The 19,427-nt window shown below is 38.6% G+C and overlaps 1 protein-coding gene and 1 long non-coding RNA gene across 4 annotated transcripts; one reads left to right on the top strand and one right to left on the bottom strand.

Moving 5' to 3' along the window:
• The first annotated feature begins 1,296 nt into the window (after positions 1–1,296).
• LOC101469736 (C-C motif chemokine 3) lies at positions 1,297–2,765 on the top strand. The gene is made up of 4 exons (XM_004574777.4): positions 1,297–1,487; positions 2,174–2,291; positions 2,369–2,427; positions 2,557–2,765. Exons 1-4 carry the CDS (start codon positions 1,415–1,417, stop codon positions 2,580–2,582), a joined length of 276 nt encoding a protein of 91 aa, XP_004574834.1. The 5' UTR covers positions 1,297–1,414; the 3' UTR covers positions 2,583–2,765.
• Positions 2,766–4,928: 2,163 nt separating this feature from the next.
• On the bottom strand, positions 4,929–19,222 carry LOC101469555 (uncharacterized). Of its 3 annotated transcripts, XR_013100365.1 has the most exons (6): positions 19,187–19,219; positions 18,877–18,938; positions 18,696–18,785; positions 17,717–17,772; positions 5,685–5,837; positions 4,929–5,368 (listed from the first exon to the last, which is right to left on the bottom strand). It is a non-coding gene; the product is annotated as an uncharacterized LOC101469555 (long non-coding RNA). The 3 variants fall into 3 exon arrangements; XR_191907.3 differs by lacking the exons at positions 18,696–18,785; positions 18,877–18,938 and having other exon boundaries at positions 17,717–17,825; positions 19,187–19,222; XR_013100364.1 differs by lacking the exons at positions 18,696–18,785; positions 18,877–18,938 and having other exon boundaries at positions 19,187–19,218.
• Positions 19,223–19,427: the final 205 nt, after the last annotated feature.

The following is a 19,427-nucleotide window of genomic DNA, read 5'->3' on the forward strand; positions in this document are numbered from 1 at the left end:
CAGTCCTGTCAAATGTGAAAGAATAACTTAAGAAGTTAATAAAAATCAATTATAGTTTGTTATTCCAACCAAATAAAGACGCTTTCTGAAGCCGTTCTTCAGCAAGACACCAAATGCTGATGTCAGCTGTAACATCTGGATGATGGGAATATGGGTGCATCACATATCTTTACTTCCTTCTTCTTGCAATTTTTTCTTAAAAACACCAGATGCTTATGGGAGAACAGAAAGTTTGCAAAATAATCCTTTTAAGAAAAAATTGTCCTTTCTGGCCTGTAATGTTTACACTGTAAACCAGGTAAAGTGCAAATGTTGTTAAATAGTAACTATCCTCTTAACATAACTCATGTCCGAAGTTTTCTACCCCTTTATATTCAATTTTTTGAAGTTAGTTTTCATATCTAAATAACCTGCACAGACAAAAAAGGCATAAAAGAGACTTTCTCCAGCTGGGCCCACGTCCTCATTTTAGGTTTGACAGTGTTTTAGTGGATAAAGGTGAATGTCACGGACATGAATTGAGCTGCGGTTTGGGGAAGGACTTGAAGGGGACTGGCGGCGGCTCCTGGGCCTGGCAGATCCCCAATGATGGATTTCTGTACTAAATAGAAGTGAAAAAGTTAAAGAATTGAACAGGTGAAGGAGGGGGTCACGTAAATTAGAATGAGCAGATTGTAGAACTGGGGGAACATATACAGATAAGAACCAGAAGAAGCATGTTTGGAGGCATTGTCCCGCTCCTAAAATTCAGATACTTTATCTCCAATAAAATGTAAGATCTTTGAGTTTGTATGCTTGCACGTGGTAAAAATGCAAAACACTAACACTCGAGCCTGAAAGCAAGGACTGACATCAGAATGTCTGCATTCATTTTCCTATTTACAAAACAAAATCTTAAAGCCAGGACTGCAGCATGTCCAGAATATTTGCCAAAGAAGGTTTTGTGAGATAAATGCTACAGAAAAATTAAGAACAGGTTCCCAGTTTGAAAAAGTATTTTATTCATAATTAATTTTAAATAAAAATATTGTACTTTAGGTCCTTTAGGTTACATTAAATTTAGATTACGTTAAATAACTGATTTACTAAACTTTTTCTTAACAATTCTACAACAAATGCATTGATGAAATATGTCATGTCATGACTTCCCGCTTCTGTGGAACGCCTCATACTTCCACAATCTAAGAACTGTGTGATGAAACGTCGTCTCATTTTGTAAAGTTCCTCTTAAATCACTGTTTAATTTATTTGTAAGAAGAGAGAGGAGGAGGAAACAGAAAAAGCTGAGCCGAATAACTGGAGGAATCACTTCTGCTTTTAAGACCTTAACTATTTCTTCACGCTTCACTCTGGAGAAGAAGGCAGATCAAAGGGGAACAAATCATTTACTCACTGTTCTTCAAGCTTTTTGAAAATGGTAAACTCTAGAAGCCTGTTACTGCTGGTCTGCACAGTCATGGTGGTTGGGGCCATCTCTGGATCAGACGGTAAGATTAAACTTCAGACTCCATGTAAGAGCTTTCAACTGGCTTTTCTCTGTTTAAAATTCACTTTGTAAAATGTCATTTGTGTTCCAAAAAAGATTTGGACATCTGCTGCATAACAGTCAGCAGTAAGAAGATTCAGGAAGTGCATTCGTTTTTTGTTCTTTCAGCTGTAGCCTCGGTGCTGTTTAACAGGCTAAGAGTGAAGATTGAATACAAAAAACAGAAATCAAACATGGGCTTAGATTATGTGCAAATTGTATAGAAAGCCAGCAAGTACAAATTAATACCCATCCAAGTCAAAGGGAAACACAAACATTAGATGCTGCTTAAAAACCCCCATGGAAATATAGCCCAGTAAGAAGTGACACAGGTACAGATACAGGCCTCTGCTCTTACTGTTTAGCATTCTTGAAGAATATAGTGTCTAGAATGAGGACATAGACTGGTGTAAGTAGCTACTTTGTTAATACTTTTATAATGTTTGCAGTAAATTTCTCATTAGTAGAAATACCTACAAGGTGAGGCACAAAATAAACTATTTCATGTCACTTAATGTCTGGTAACGGTTCAAAAGTCAGCTTTTGTTTACTCTTGTTAGCAGTTTTATAACATTTTAAACCCGAATTTCACTTTGAGTTTCCTTCCTGTGGGCGAAATATATTCAGTTTTAAACTTCTCCTAATCAGCTCGTCGCCAGAAGAGACCGTGCTGTGTTGAAGTCACCCGCCAAGATACGAGCGCTGATGTGGTGGGGGAAACATATCGTCAGCAGGCCGCAACACCACCCTGTGTGAAGGCTATAATGTAAGTCAGCACATGTGTCGTCCTACACACAAACATAAACACATTCAATCTGTATAATTTTCTCTCTTTATTTCCAGTTTCAACACAGAATATGGACAGCTTTGTGCTGATCCAAACGCTCAGTGGGTCAAAGATCGTAAGTTACGCTAAAAGAAACACACACACACACACACACACACACACACACACACACACACACACACACACAATAAAAGTATTTGTAGAAACAAACTGAAACTCCTGTTTGTCTCTCTTTCCTGTCCAGTCATTGTGAGGATGACGAGGGTATGAAGTACAAAGTGTGAGGTGAAGCATCGCTGCCTGTCGGGTCATCAGTATCTCCTTATCTCAAACTTTTCTTTGAAATGTTTTTGTTACGTTACTCTGTTAATTCTGTCCACATCGCACTGCAGCAATTTCCTAATGTTGTAAACCTGCTCAACATTTGGCAATAAAAACCCTTTCTGATTCTGATTCTGATTTTATTCTTGATGCTACATCTGAGTCTTGTGTGACTTTAAAGTGACGACTAAGGCTGGACATCAATCTGTGCTTAGACGGACCAACTGAGTTCTTTTTTTTTAAGTTTAGTTACATATTTAGTTTCAAATCTTCTTTTATTCTTTATTTTTTGCTTTTATGATTCCATTTATCTGTTTTGCAAAGCTCACTCTGAAAAGTATTTCCAAATAAACTCTGACCACCAGTCATTCAATAAATCTCATATCTTAATAATCTCCCAGAAACCTACAACGCATTTTATTTAAAAATTTTTTTTTTTTTTGTCCCGTTTGGATCTATAGCCATCAGAATTGTTGTCTTAAGGCCAAGAAAGATGCCAAGCGGATTTATTTTACCAAGTGGATCATCATGGCCTTGCCATATTGGTCCATTTGATTGACCTTTATTATAATTATGAATTTATTTTATTTTCAGTTGCTACAAACGGGACAGACATGACTGGGGGATAGGACAGGGGGAAAGAATGAAAGAAAGAGAGGGAGAGAAAGAAAACCAAAGGGGAGAAGAGAGGGTGAGAAGGGGGGGAAGAAAGAAAAAAAAAACAAAAACAAAAAAACAAAACACCTGGGTCACCTGTATGGAGAAAAAAAAACAGAAGAGAAAGCAAGCTAGTTTATTGTGATGGTGCTTTTTTTTTTCCTTTTTTTTTCTTATTATGTTGCTCTTTGTTGTTTGCTTTCTATTTTATTTAAAACTTTTAACTAAAACGTGTGCAATCCAAGAAATCAGTACATTTCTTATTTTTATCCATTAATGTCCCTGTGTCGCCTGCAACTTTTAACCCTCTACTACATGACTTTTTAATTTGGGGAAAAAAGTATTTCTCCCTATTTTGGGGGTTGCTTTAGGGTCCCTAATAATATATCATTCATAAAATTGGACAGCAGAGACCTGTTTTCTGTAGGCCTGGGCCACATAAACCAAGCCACAATCAAGCCAGATATGGCATGCCATCACATAGACAGTGCCATCTATGCCAGGCCTGGCCTATATGTGGATGCCAGCACTGCCGACTTGATACCAGATCCTGGCCAGACCTGCTTGCTATGTGGGCACTAACACACACACAGACACAGTTACTTTACCAACTGACCCCTGAGCTCCTAACCGTCACTCCCTAAAAGCTCACTGTCCTCACTTTCTGAGGACAGAAAGTGCACATTCCCTTGGTTTCCTTCCATAAAAGGTATTTACATCCATGTCCTGTAATTATGAGCAGATTGTAAAGGAAAAACATTGACTATGATCATATAAATGCACACATCTCTACACACATATGCAAATGCATTGTATTGTACCGCCTACTGGTGTTGGCCAGAGGGGCCGATGGCGCGATATGGCAGCCTCGCTTCTGTCAGTCTGCCCCAGGGCAGCTGTGGCTACACCTGTAGCTGCCTCCACCAGTGTGTGAATGTGAGAGTGAATGAATAGTGGCATTGTAAAGCGCTTTGGGTGCCTTGAAAAGCGCTATATAAATCCAATCCATTATTATTATTATTATTATTGCCTGAAAAAAAAACTGGGTTTGAGACAACGAATGAAAATTAACAGTTTTACTGTATAAATAAATTTAAAAAAGTAGAACATACAATCAAATATGCTTCTTAACATATTCATGCACATACAAGTTTTTTTTTAATATACATTTATTTCACTATAAACATGTAAAATAGTGATCCTTATCTTGCCTCCTAATGGAGATGTCTCTCATGTAGTGCAGCTTGCAGAATGCCCCCCCCCCCCCCCCCCCCCCAAATAAAAGTCACACCACCTTCAACTCATCATTTTATTGGAAGGAGATGTGCCTGGTAGCATTATTTGAAAGAAAAAAAAATGTGGTTTTTTTTGAAGGGCCAGTGTAAGGCATGAAAATGTGGTTTGTTGCCTCGGGGCAACGTTGTTTCATTTGTCTTTGTTTCCTTCATCTGCTACACATTTTCTTAGTTCTGTAGTTACACCAAATATAACTTTGAAGTTTAACCAGCACTATGCAGTTATTTTATGCAAAGGAAAAGGAGCTTTAAAATTATCATCAGCAAATCCACAACAGAACGTGGTGCGATGGCCCAGTTAAAGTGTAAACCTCAACCTGATGGAAACGCTGTGGCCGGACCTAAAGACAGCTCTGCATAAGTGAACGACTCAAAACCTCAATCAGCTAAACTTTTCCTCCACCATGATGTGAGACTTTCTGTAAAAATTATGATTAAAAAATACCAGAACAAAGTCGTTTATAAAATGTCATGAATGTGTGGGACTGATAAACTTTCTATATATATCATCTGTAATGAGGAAGTGGTTTAGTGTGTGTGTGTGTGTGTGTGTGTGTGTACAGTACAATAAGATGCAAGTTCAGTTTGCTTTTCCACACTGTAGATTTGATTATTGTTTTTATTAGATTTTAATATTTGAGCAACACCTCAACAGAGCCACAGTCATCCTGGACTGTCCTGCAAGTTCTCCTGGAAACTGGAAACCAGTATTAAAGGTTTTTTCTGCCTCCATGTTGCTTTTTTCAGCCATGTGGATGAGGGGGCCGCATGTTTAGTTTGTAACTACAAGAGAAAAAGAGTCACTGTCAGACAGTCAAAATGGAAAAAAATAATAATAATCAGGAGGTTTAGGCTCATTACTCATGAAAATGCACAAAGTACTGGTATCAATCATCAGGCTCTTGACCATATTTGAGCATCTGTGAACTTTGTGTGAGGCTGTTTCTCAGAAAGCTCTCAGTGAGGTGTTGATAGGTTGAAATACTGAATTCTCAATGATATGAGGCGGAGGTGTGATATGCCACAACCACGCACACACAAATGCAAAGACCTACAGAAATACGTCAGCAGTTCTGCCTGCAGATGTTCCTACACTTACCAATAAATAACCAAGCATTGGTCAGCGTATAGTTTCAACCTGATCAGTGAGCCAGACCGCCGGTGAAAATGACTGTGAAGATCCTCTCCATCACTCTCCTCCTGCTCTCGGTGTGTGTGTGCTGCCACTCCTCTGAAGGTAACTGTGCTCTTACTTTTATAAAGAAAAATGAGGAAAAAAGAGATCAAATAGATAAATTTATCACAGCAATGAATATTTCCAACAATGGCTGCTGCCTGTTTGTGAATAAGGTTCACTTGTGATATTTTGGTGGTTTATTGGGCAGGACCACTGTGTAAAGACCACAAACCTTTACATCAGTCATATTCTGGTATCTGCTCAGTCTATAAATGGGGCGATCGTGGCTCAAGAGTTGGGAGTTCGCCTTGTAATCGGAAGGTTGCCGGTTCGAGCCCTGGCTTGGACAGTCTCGGTCGTTGTGTCCTTGGGCAAGACACTTCACCCGTTGCCTACTGATGGTGGTCAGAGGGCCCGGTGGCGCCAGTGTCCGGCAGCCTCGCCTCTGTCAGTGCGCCCCAGGGTGGCTGTGGCTACAATGTAGCTTGCCATCACCAGTGTGTGAATGTGTGGATGACTGGATGTGTAAAGCGCTATATAAATACAGGCCATTTACCATTTATAATTGCACATGTGTTTTTCAGCATTTACACTCAACTTCTACCCACAAAGCTCCAGACACCCTGGAAGCTGTTTTCTGGGCTAAGTTTCATTAGTCAGTGATAGCATTTTAAAGGTGTCCTTTATGTCTACATTTAGAAGAAGTCTTGGAGATTTTTATTTTATAAGCACGACATTCACCTGATTTTTGTGTTCGATTGCTGGACTGATTGACAGTCACACCATATCCATTCATGCTATACTGCTTACCATTAACAATGTTTGTACTATTTATGTTTATCTACATGCAAACTTTTGTTTTCTGTCACTTATGGGGTTATGTCTCACGCTGCGTTGCATGCCAGGCATATGTTGTAAGACACTTAAACTATCATAACTGCCAACTGATTAGTGTAGCACAGTTGGTGCAGTGGTTTCCTTCAAACAAATTCACTCTGTAACTAAATCTCACTGCTTCATTTTAGTTTTTAGCAAAGTCATCATTTCAGTGACTCATTGCATAAGGCATGAAAGCAGAAAATGAGAGAGACACAGAGAGAGTATAAGATAATATCTTGCAGCTACGAGACAATATTTTTCACCTTTCACTTAATTAACATAATGCCAGAATTGCCCAAAAAGTAATCGAGGGCCCCGAAGTGTTGAGAACATTGATTTGTTAAACTTGTTGATTGATTTGCACAAAAAATGCCTGTGCACTGTAACATAATTTCAGGTCACATTTTGAAAGTCACCTTCTGTTTAGTGATGTAAGGAGCTTCATATTTTAAAACTAGATTTAACTTTTATTTTCCTTCTAATTAGACTTTTCTCAGGTAAGAAAATTCCATTTTTAACCTTTAATCTCTCAGGTACTCGTCGTCGTCATCCTGGAAGGATACCACCATGCTGCCCTGCAGTCACCAAAGGCAATAGGACTGCTGAGGTGGTGGGGGAAACATATCGTGAGCAGGCTGCAAGAGGACACTGTGTGAAGGCTATAATGTAAGTCAGCACTTGTTGTCCTACATACAAACATATACAATCTCTATAATTTTCTGTCTTTTACTTCCAGTTTTGACACAAAAAAGGGACAACTTTGTGCTGATCCAGATGCTCAGTGGGTCAAAGATCGTAAGTCGTGCTAAAAGAAACACACAGAAATAAATGCAAAGTATTTACAGAAAAAAACTGAAGCTGCTGCTTGTCTGTTTTTCCTCTCTAGTCACTGCCAAAATGAAGAAGGCATGAAGTCTGTCTGCTGCATCAGTATTTCCAGTATTACCATCACCATTAAAGGCTTATTCAAACCAGAGCGCTTTCTCAGCCTGACTTAAATTTGTTTTATTCTTTTTTTTTCTTTTTCTTTTTTTTGCCATTTGTAGATTAATTTTTCCTGTAACCTGTGGAGCAAATGTGTATTTTATTCATGCTGTTGACTTCATTGTTTTGTAATTGATCATTGGAGGTCAGCTTTTATTTGTCTTTTACTTTTCTTTTTGTTTATTTGTGAATCTCTTTCTGTGCATTTTGTGTTTATGTGAAGAACAATGTGGCTGTGAAAAACAATATAAAAATAAACTTTTGTTTATTGAGCAAATATTTTCCTGCTGTTGTTTCTGTCGCCCACCAGACTCTCACAAAATGCTACACACATCACATAATGTATTCCACAAGTGTTTTAACTGACGATGGTTGCTGAGTATACTGTCCAGTTTTTTAAAAAACTTTATCTTTTACCCAAGTTTATGTAGCCCATGATGAACATAAGTGGGCCCGAGCAGTGAAACCCAGCAAAACACACACACACACACACACACACACACACACACACACACACACACACCCAAGTATACATATATATTAGGGGTGCAACGATACTCATATCGATATTGAACCGTTCGATACAGTGCTTTCGGTTCGGTACGCATATGTATCGAACAATACAACATTTTTAATTTATTTGATCAACTTTCCTTCTGACGATGCTGTCTGTGTTGAGCGCTCAGTGGATCTGCGCTCGACAGTGCAGCCTAGGCGGAGTAGTCGAACGCAGATTCACTGAGCGCAGGGCAAGCTAGCTAGGCAGAAGTTAAGCTCTCCTTTCAACGCGGGAAATTGGACCTCCCCCACCCTCATTCAGATCTGGCGTTTGGAACTCTTTTGGTTTTCATGTGACGTATGACCCTGAAGGTAAGTGCATCATGGACAAAAGTAAAACAGTATGTTGGATGTGCCACGCAATGCTTAATTGGTGGGAACTACTGTGTTAGCGCAGTTAGCTCGTTAACGTGTTGACGCCGTCCAGCCCAACGCACGGGGCGATTCCCGGTAGCTCGTTAACGGAGATTTGCCGTGTTGTGGCGTTAACGTCATTTCAACGAGATTAACGCTGACAGCACTAGTGGGAACACAACGAATATGACTGCACATTTACGCCGACATCATCCTAGTGCAAAGACAAGTGGAAGCAGACAACAAGCACGCATGCTACAAACTTCACCCGAGTCATTTAGACAGCCGTTAGCACAGGATTCTCCTTATGGGGACCTGATATGTTTAATATGCTGCTGAGAATATAGCCCAGAAGAAGCGGATAGTATAGCTTTTATTTTGGAAAGAGCCATTTCTCTGTAATAAACTCTCTTTTCCAAAGATGAGTGATTCCTCAATCAGATAGATTTTTTTTTTTATTACTTTGTTGTTTCAGCAACATTAAATTTAAAAACTGTACTTTTGAGTTAAAATACATATTTATAATTTTAATAAATGACAAATTAAAAAGGCATGAACATTTTTTTTGTATCGAAAAAATATCGACCCGAACCGTGAATTTTGTGTATCGTTGCACCCCTAATATATATAATAAATAAAAACACATGTACGTACACTTTAGGGCTGCCACGATAAGTCGACTAGTCACGATTACGTCGACTATTAAATAAGTAGTAGGATTTAAGATTGTAATAATGGGCTGAAACAGAAGACGGCAGCACTGCATGTCCAGGGATGCCAGCCGCCGTTAAACCCCGAAAAAGAAGAACCAGTTTCCGGTTTCATAGCTGTGTCCAAATTTAGTGGCCGCATCCTTCGGAGGCCGCATTTGTAGCCCAATTATGTTACAGCGACATGGCGAAGCCTGTCCAAATTCGAAGACTCCCCCAAACGCGGTTGAAAAATGTGTTCTTCATTTCCCCAGATTTGAAGGGTGGGTCAGGCGTGTCCTTTGTGGCCCGACATATCTCAGAATTCATAGCACAGCTCAGCTAATTCCAGTTTTCAACAAACCACTTAGTTTTAAGATTACTCGTATTACTCTTTCTTGGTCACAAAATAAACTTTTAACATATTTTCAGGCGAGAATGTAGCTGTGTAAACTTCAAATATCTGTTCGGTTTATCAAGACACCACATATTTGCTCTGACGTTTTCAGAGACGTCTGTTACCCACCAGCTCGATAGCTAGAGGGTTCAAACTCACTAGAGCCGGCGAGAACAGTGAACTCCCAGCACATCATATCCAAACCCACCACGGTTTTTCGCTACTCAGGTTAAAAATGATATATAAGTCACCCAGATAGTTTGAAAATATTATTGCTTGGCTTTTTTCAGTGTTTTATTTGTTCCTCAGTAAATTGGTTTGGATGAGATTAAAGTTATAGTTTTTACATAGTTGAACAAATGTCAGACAGAGAACTGATTAAACATAAGTGTGAAATGGTAGAGAATTTACTCCAGGGTCCTGTTATATTTTACATAGAAAGAACAAACTGTCGAGTTTATTAAAACTCCACTGAGACAATCTACAAATTTTATTAAAAAATTAATAAACTATCATTTTGTCTTTATTTTTAGTTAGCACATACCTTAAACACTTCAAGCTGTAAGCTAATGATAGTTATATACAGTTGGATGCAAAAGTTTGGGGAACCTTGTTAATAGTCATCGTTTTCCTGTATAAATCATTAGTTGTTACAATAAAAAATGTCAGTTAAATATATCATATAGGAGACACACACAGTGATATTTGAGGAGTGAAATGAAGTTTATTGGATTTACAGAAAGTGTGCAACAATTGTTTAAACAAAATCAGGCAGGTGCATAAATCTGGGCACTGTTGTCATTTTATTGATTCCAAAACCTTTAGAACTAATTATTAAATATAAATTTGCTTGGTAGGCTCAGTGACCCCCGACCTACATACACAGGTGAATTCAATAACGAGAAAGAGTATTTAAGAGGGTCAATTGTAAGTTTCCGTCGTCTTTTAATTTTCTCTGAAGAGTAGCAACATGGGGGTCTCAAAACAACTCTCAAATGACCTGGAGACACCATCATGGTTTAGGGGAAGGATACAGAAAGCTGTCTCAGAGATTTAAGCTGTCTGTTTCCACAGTTAGGAACATATTGAGAAAATAGAAGACCACAGGCTCAGTTCAAGTTAAGGCTCAAAGTGGCAGACCAAGAAAAATCTCGGACAGACAGAAGCGACGAATGGTGAGAACAGTCAGAGTCAACCCACAGACCAGCACCAAAAACCTACAACATCATCTAGCACCAGATGGAGTCGCTGTGCATCGTTCAACCATTCTGCTGTATGCGAGAGTGATGCAGAGGAAGCCTTTCCTCCACCCACAGCACAAACAGAGCCGATTCAGGTTTGCTAAAGCACATTTGGACAAGCCAGCTTCATTCTGGAATAAGGTGCTGTGGACTGATGAAACTAAAATTGAGTTATTTGGGCATAACAAGGGGCGTTATGCATGGCTGGGGCAGCGGCCATGTGATGTGTGGAAAAGAGAACTCAAATGCAGCACTTACTAAGGTGTGAGCGTGGTTTATTATTAAAACAGAACACAAAGTGGGGATGGAAAAACAGAACCTAGGAGAAACTAAACCATAGAACAGCAAACCTGAACACAAAGGGAGGACAGCCTACAGTGGCACTCTCAACATGCGAAGCTGAATACATTGGACTTGCAACCACTACTCAGGAAAGCATGTACTTTACCCAACTGTTAAACGACATGGACAGAAAAAGGTACACATGTACAGTGGGATGCAAAAGTTTGGGCAGCCTTGTCAAATTACTTTTTCATCTTGTTTAAGATGATTAAGACTATATTTTAATTTTCCACATTATCCTAGTTATATTTTGACTTCCATTATCCCAACAGAATAAGGAACCTTTCTGAAGCCTTTCTTTAGTAAAACACTGAATGCTGATGTCAGCATTAACATCTGTGTGATGGGAATATGGCTGCAGCAAACTTCTTTACTTCCCTCTTCTTTCACTTTTTAAAAACACCAGATGCTGAAAGTTAAAATAAAGTTAGTGATGGTGTTCTTGTAAGAAAAGTTTCTGTTCCTTAATCTTTACACTCTAACATGAACACTTCTCAAAACTCAGAAGCCAAAAATGCTAATATTGTTATGTAGCAGACAAAATGCATATAACAGACTCGACTTAAAATGTAATGCCTTCAAGATTCTGAATGTGGTTTGGTTACATGTCTTCCTGCTATATTTGCATAAAGACAGAAACTAGCAGCATTGAGTAGCGATAGGCCAAAAGTTCAATTTAATGACATGATGACCACTCGTCAGTGAGAATGAGTATCATCAGAAGCCTGTCTGTGCTGCTCTGCACAGTCTTGGTAGTTTTGGCCATGTCTGGATCAGAAGGTAAGATGGAATTTCATATAAACACCATGTAAGGTTTTTCTGTCGGCTCTTCTCTGTTTAAAAATCTTTTTTTGTTCCAGCAAAGAATGATTTTGTCACGTGCTGCACAACTGTCAGCAATAAGGAGATCACTGAACCAATTTTGGGATACTTGATCCAGAGAGCAAACCGACCCTGTGTCAACGCAGTCGTGTAATTTTTTTATGGCACATTAAAAGCATCAACTGTAGCCCAGGAATGATTTATTACAAACTGTTAATTACTGAAAAATATGATTTTTTTTTCACATTTAAAATTAATTGTTTAACTTCAACACAACTTATACTGGCTAAATAACTTTAGCCTAAAGATGTAGATGTGATGTTTTTGGTGCTCTTCAGTTAAAGTTCATTTACTTATTGTTAATATTATCTCAAATGAACTGATTAAAGTGTTGCTACCAAGTTCATCGTTCATTTCTCGTTCCTGCAGCTTTCAGACACAGTCCGGTGTTTTCTGCATCAATGGGAGAGCTCCCTGGGTTCGTGCCAAGATTGTTGCATTCGAGTGAGTTTTACATCACCTTCCACTGACTCACATGCTCAGTTCGACTTTTCAAATTTGATCAGTCCTCATATACTGTTATTTTTTGTTGATTTTCTCACAGGAAAGCAAAAGCTCAGCGTACGACTGCATCTGAGGTCTCCTCATAGAAGATGACTGATGGTGAAACCTTTTCAGGAATGCAGGAAGAAGTAAATACACCAATACTCAAAACATGGTCGAAGAATGTTTCTGCCATGTCTTATTATTTTCAATAAATTATCAGCCTTTATAAATGAAGATACTGATATATCAGCAAAAGGTTAATATCAGCCAATAATACTGGCCTGCAGAGAAATCGCTTGTAATATATGAGATCTGTAGAACTGTAATAAGATTAACTCTTATGCCCTAATTGGGCATTATTGTACTTTTTTTCAACTTAAAAAAATAAAATTGGTGATCAATTTGGGCAATAAATTTTCTTTTAAGTAAGTTTTTGTCTTTTACTCTTACTTGTCATCCATACTCTCTCGATACTATATATTACATGGAAAATATCTGGGTTTTTGTGAGTTTTTAAAAACAAATAATTAATAATTCAACTGTTTAAAATCCTGAAAATAATTTAATGTTTGATCATTTTGAAAAGGGCTCGAGATGATTAAGTTATTTATGAAAAAAAGAAGCAAAAAACAATATTGTTGTAGGAGGAGGGCACAAGAACTCAGCACGTGATACTGACTGGAAGCAACACAGCTGCTGTTGACAAAGCAGCAGAGTCAGATATGAATGTGTATTAAATTCATCGTGTAAATATACCAGATTTATCCACATACGCTAGTTTTCATCATATCTTCATGATCTCCAGTAATGTTACACCACAGTGCTTTCATTTGAACCCCAAGTGTCACCGTCTTTGAAAAATTACAGAGTATAATGCAGCTATTTTGCAAAAATAAATAATTACACAAAGACTTTCAAACGGGTACCCTGTTTTTCCCTTCGTAACAACCGAACTATTGTACAAATATCTGAGAAACAATTGTCAATAAGCAGAGAAGTTATTTAAATATTAATGCAAGACATGGAAGCAGGTGGTGTTGTTCCTAAATTAGGAACAATATTTTAAAATTACTTCACAATTCTTCTTGCACTTCATATTGTTACAAACTATCAGAATATAAAGAAAGTCAGAAAATGGACAACCTCAGCTTATAAAACTATTTTTTTTTAACCACAAACCACTGGATCAATTTCAAGGGTTTTCCACTTGATTTTTATTTTATCATAAAACACTGCAGAGATGCAAAGAAATAATCATTATAACAGTGTGCAACTGCTCCACGTTATACTGTGTCCAAGCTATAGACGTCTCTGAAGCGACACCCTGTCATCCATTCATCCAAGAGATGTAACCAAGATACTGCCTCTATTAGTTAATTATTAGATAATCATTTTTGAAAAATAATCTTTAACATCAGATTAATTTCAGATTTTTAATGTCAGATTTTACACGGTCAGGTGTAGCAGAGTTTAACTCGGAAACTTAAACTTTAATTCAAAATTTCTTTTAAATAAATTTCAAATGATCATGATAAAGGGAATGTGTGCAGTTTTGGTGCTCGGTGCTGAACAGCGTGGCTGACTCTTTGTATCTGCTATTGCTTCACAGTCCGAGTCCAAACAGGTAATGAGCCATTGCAAGCTGACCAATTATGGAGTCCACCGCCAGCTCACGCTTTTTTGAGGTTATGTCAAAAGGTTTCTTGTTTAGGCAGTCTGTGTCAATGGGCTCAGTCAGTAGTCACGTTGTCTTATTACAATGAACACATGCAGTGTAGTTTATTTTGAGTTAATCCAGCCTTCTGCCTGCAAGAAATCTTTAGTGCAGTATGTAATCTGCTTCTGAAAATGGCTCCCAGCAAGAAGAATTTCTTCTTTCAGCTCTAATCCGTGAAAAAAAGACAAAAAAAACTTGGTTGGTCTGTTCATTGTCACCGCTCTGGTGTCAGGTGTACATGATTGGAGATTTGGGGTTGGGTTCTCTGCTCATTCATCATTGCAGATTTTAGTTAGATTTGTTTGTCCCTGGGAACTGTGGGAACCGTAAATTACATTTTGGATGTAAACAAAAAGAAGAACGTGAAGGGGTGTGAAGAAAAACAGATTTTAAACTTCTTCTTTTTTCTTTTTTTTAACTGGACTCTGGTGCCATCCTGTGGCTGCTATGAAACAAAAGTGAAGTAATGAAAATAAAAAGTGTTCTCAGATTAAGTCTGTTCTCTGTGGCATGTTTTTTTTTAATGGTTTCTACAGTGTGAGTTAATGAAAGGAGGATGTTGAAGCAGCTTCGCCTTTACATAAGCTGCTAATTAGAGCCAAACATTATCCCTGTGACAGTCCAGGTTTGTGGTGGTAAAAACTCTGAAAACTAAAGAATTTTTAAGGCAGTCCTTCTACATAATCCTATAACTCTGTGTGCTAATCCAGTCTTTCCCAAATTTAGGAATGTATTTAATCACAACTGAGTATGAATTCTGCTTGTGTGAAGTCTTCTGGTAGCTTGCTTGTCACTGAGGTGCTTTAATCTTGCCTTTTTATACCTCAGTCAGTCATAGATCAGGTACAGGGAGTGGACTGAAAATGAGTGAAAAAGCAGCCAGTGTCCATCTCCAGCTGGTGCAGAGAGCAATATATCACACGTATTCCTGCTGCCCTTCACTGTTTTCAGTGAAATTCAGAGGCCACTTTAAAATCCTGTTATTATCATCAAAGCTCTGCATCAGGGGTGGGCAACTCCAGGCCTCAAGGGCCGGTGTCCTGCAGGTTTTAGATGTGTCCTTGATCCAACACAGCTGATTAAATGACTTCATTAACCTGTCTTGAAGTTTTCCAAGACAGGTTAATGAAGCCTGGTAATGAACTGCTCATTTGATTCAGGTGTGTTGACCCAGGGTGAGATCTAAAACCTGCAGGACACCGGCCCTTAAGGCCTGGAGTTCCCCGGGGTGAGGATGTAAGCAGGGGCTGCTTACATGGACAGGACCCTGCTTATATCAGACCTTCTGAGCAGGCCTTTCTCATCCTCCCCATATGGAAAAGATATATATAAATCTTATAAAGTTTTTATCTGTCTTGTATGAAACTTGTATGAAAAGCATACAAGAGTGAAAACACATATAAGATCCCTTGAAAAATTATATTATGAAACTTGTATGTTTTGTATACTTACTAAAAAATATATGAAAGTAATGAGAAAGTGTCCACTTTCATGAGTAAATCATATATGTTTTTACTATTTCTTTTCCATATGGGCTATGGTCTCCCAACTGTTCCTCACTCTGACTTTAAAACCAGAGACAATCCTATTTTTGAGGTTGCTGAGAAAAATCACTTGAACAACCTCTAAAACCTGTACAACCCATAAAAACAACCTATAAAAACTCAGCCAGGCTGATGTTTGACAGGTTAGCTTTCCCTTAATCTTCTCCCCTTTATTTTGAGCCATAGATTGCATCTATTTGCATGTATCGAAGTGTCTTTGTGAAAATGATTATGTGTCTATAACTTAACTTTAATGTGTGGCTTTTATTCAAATTTAGATGCACTTTGTAACTCTGTCTTTTAAAAGGCGCCGCAAAGACCTCGTGAAAACCTGGAAAAATGTTGCTCAAGACCACTTTAGCAAAATTACAAGAAAGTTTGACTTTTTAGGAGTAAAATATAAAGAAAAGGGGAGTGACTCACCGTCTTTGATCTAAATGTACAATATAAAACCCAGCAATTCATTTTTGACCCCAGTCAGGACATAAGTCTGAGACCTCTGCGTTAACCACCATTAATGCAATCTACATGACTCGTTCTGCACTGTCGAGGGGACATCCTGCCTTTTCTATTGATGACAGGTTTGTGGGGGCTGAGCTAATACAGCTAACATTGATTTAGTAGGATTTCAGAAATGCACAGTTACTTTTATTCCTTTGTAGTGGGCAGCAGGACACATTTTCAGATTTTGAGCTGTACTTCGGGAAGCAGGAGGCAGGATGAGGCAGAACCGTGGAAGGGGAGTCAGTCTTACTGCTGTCGTGGGATGAGGTGGAGGAAGGACAGACATCAGAGCAGGAAGCTGAAAGCTCAGTGTGGTTCCTCAGCTTTTGAGGAACCACACAAACACACACACACACACACACACACACAAAGCTGCCAATGAAAGATGATTCCAGGCTGGTGTCCTGTATTGCGGTCAAAACCAAATCCCAGAGCTTCGGAGCCCGAGCTTACGTAATGCTTCTTATCCAAGATGGACTTTGGGTATCGTCACTTTGCCTGTACTCAGGCTCTTCAAAGCCAGCATGTCCTCCACTGAACTTTCACCTTCTTGCTCTCATGTCTGGCCCCTCCTCCTCATCATCTCTCGACAGCTCGAGTTTTAACTTCACTTCCAAATTCTGCGTGAACTCCTTTCTGTCTCACTCAGCCATCTAATCATATTTATGACAGATGTGCCCACTTCATGGGACAGAAGATAATGAATAAATAACAAATTTGAAAAAGAAATGATCCAGCATGTTTCTTTGGGGGAAAAAATCTGAATGTAAAAACAATTTTTTTTCTGTGTCTCAGGACATAAAAGATCTGACCCTGACAAGGATCTTTTTCCTTTTTTGTGCTTTTTAACATTTAATAATGCAGTATTTTAATTCAATGTATTTTTCTTTTCTTTTCTTTAAATTTACAAATAACATCTTGCACCTGAAGTACCTTCAGTGACCACCAGGGGACGGCAGCTCACATAAACACGAGTTTAAACAATTGCTCAAATTATTCCTCAGCAACTATTCGGCTTGCAGATTTATTGTTTGCATAACTGTTTTCGGAAAGATTGTTTAGTATTAATTTTTAAATAATTTTTCTTCCCAAATTATGTTTAGATTCTTCTATCCCTTGTATATCTTTGGGTTTTATATTGTCAATTGAACTTCCAATAGTTACCAGCATCATTGTCTCTCTGTGCTCATGTTGGCAACTTGAGCTCCAAGGTGGATGCCTTTTGATTTAAACCCCTTAAACATTTCTTATTTCCTTTAAAATCTAATTAAAAAACATTTTAGAGCTGAGGAATTAGGAAATCCTAAGTTAAAGTTGAAGCTTAACTTTACTCATGTCCTAGTTTGTGTATGTGTCTGTATTTGTATCACCACATACCTGATTCGAGGTTCACGTCTTCAGCTTGACTGCAGGTAAGATGAGAGGAACAGTGACTGGAGGATGAAAAGAGGGCGGGTAGCACAGATGGAAAAGCAGATGGGAGTTTCTCAGTGGAACAAAAAGAAAAGATCATGTGAAGCGAAGGGGCTCCTTTCATCCTTGTATCTTAAATTAAGTTTTAGCCCAGTAGAGTGAGCACATTCCCCCTGTTTCACCCAGCAGTCCCCAAACAGCTGTTTAAAGGTTCAGGTTGAGACTTTGGTGAGGATAAAGTTAGGCAGGGCTGTGTAGTAACTGCAGAGCATATCAGTGAGGGTCCTCACATGTGAGGATGTGTGATATGTATCGGTACATGACACAGGTTCAAAGTTAGGCAGGGCTGAGCTGTTATAATTTTTCGTAATTAAGATTTATTTGATGACTTGGCACAAAATCAAGAATTTAAAAAAAGCATATTGTGCTTTTACACTATCTTCCATTCCTTCTGCACAAAGATGCAGAGACCAATGATGGTGCTGGACGATGCCCTTCAACAGCCATGCTAAAGCCCACATCCTGGTATGTCCTCCACACTCTTGAGACTGTGACATCCTGGACAAGCTGGACTGTCTGTGCAATGTCAATGAGCTGCAGCTAGCGTCTCCTGTTACTAATACTAACAACAGTAGCAAAAAAGGAAAACTAGAGACGTATCAGTCGGGAGGGATGAGGAGGGAGCAATAGTCTGTGGTCACTGCCTCCTAAATCATTTTCTTTTTGGGGGGTTTGGCTGTTGTCCTGTTGCATCTGTTGTTACTTTCACTTTCAGCAAAGCAGCTGAACTGGCTTTGCAGTGGTTTATGTTTCCTAAGTGAACAGACTGATCTCCCTGAGGTTTAACTGACTTTGGTTATGCCATAATAATTGAGTGTTCCTTTCTTTCTTTCTTTTTTTGGAGCTGTATTTTTTAAGGCTTTCATGAGACATCTGAACCTACCAGTCACATTTCCCAGTTATCAGTTTCGCTTTCTTTGACTCTGTCCGGCTCATAATTGTGTAACTCCATTCTGCTCAAATGCGTCACAATCTAAAGTAAACACAGGAAAAGTAAAGAGCGGCAACAATAACACAGGTTGGTTTTTTTCTGTTAAATAGTGAAGCAATATACCCTCACTGACCTCTGACCTTTGACCTCACAGGTCTGATGCGAACTGATGCCTTTAACTGTGCCCGCTGGAAACTGTGACAAAGAATTCATTTGCCATTTGCGTATATTGTTATTCTGTGTTCTGTTATCCTATAGTCTATCATAATGCTTTAATGTAAACACAGCACATGTAACCTTGGCTCTACATACTATCCCGGGTCTGTTTGTGGTAGCATTGGTTATATTTATGTCATCTGTGCAAATGTACTTAAAGCTAAATGTCACTTCATCATTAATTGATTTGAATCTTTCATTTGTTTATGTAGTTTGGTTATACTTACCATTGTGTGTTCCTTTGAGCAGGTTCTATGTGTAAAACAGGTATGTGGGAAGGACCGCCCCAGTACTTCCTGATTTTATAGGATATGATGTCACTGATCATGTCAATGAAGGGGTGTTTATTTTGTGTAAAATTGTTTATTTCATTTAAAATAACTCATGAGTCAGATTAGGTGAAGAGTGACTTTTCAAACTGTTTAGTTGGGTGAATGAGTTTGTTAAGTGGAAAAATGATTTTATTCC

The sequence above is a fragment of the Maylandia zebra genome, linkage group LG9 (genome assembly GCF_041146795.1).
Source record: "Maylandia zebra isolate NMK-2024a linkage group LG9, Mzebra_GT3a, whole genome shotgun sequence".
Taxonomy (NCBI): domain Eukaryota; kingdom Metazoa; phylum Chordata; class Actinopteri; order Cichliformes; family Cichlidae; genus Maylandia; species Maylandia zebra.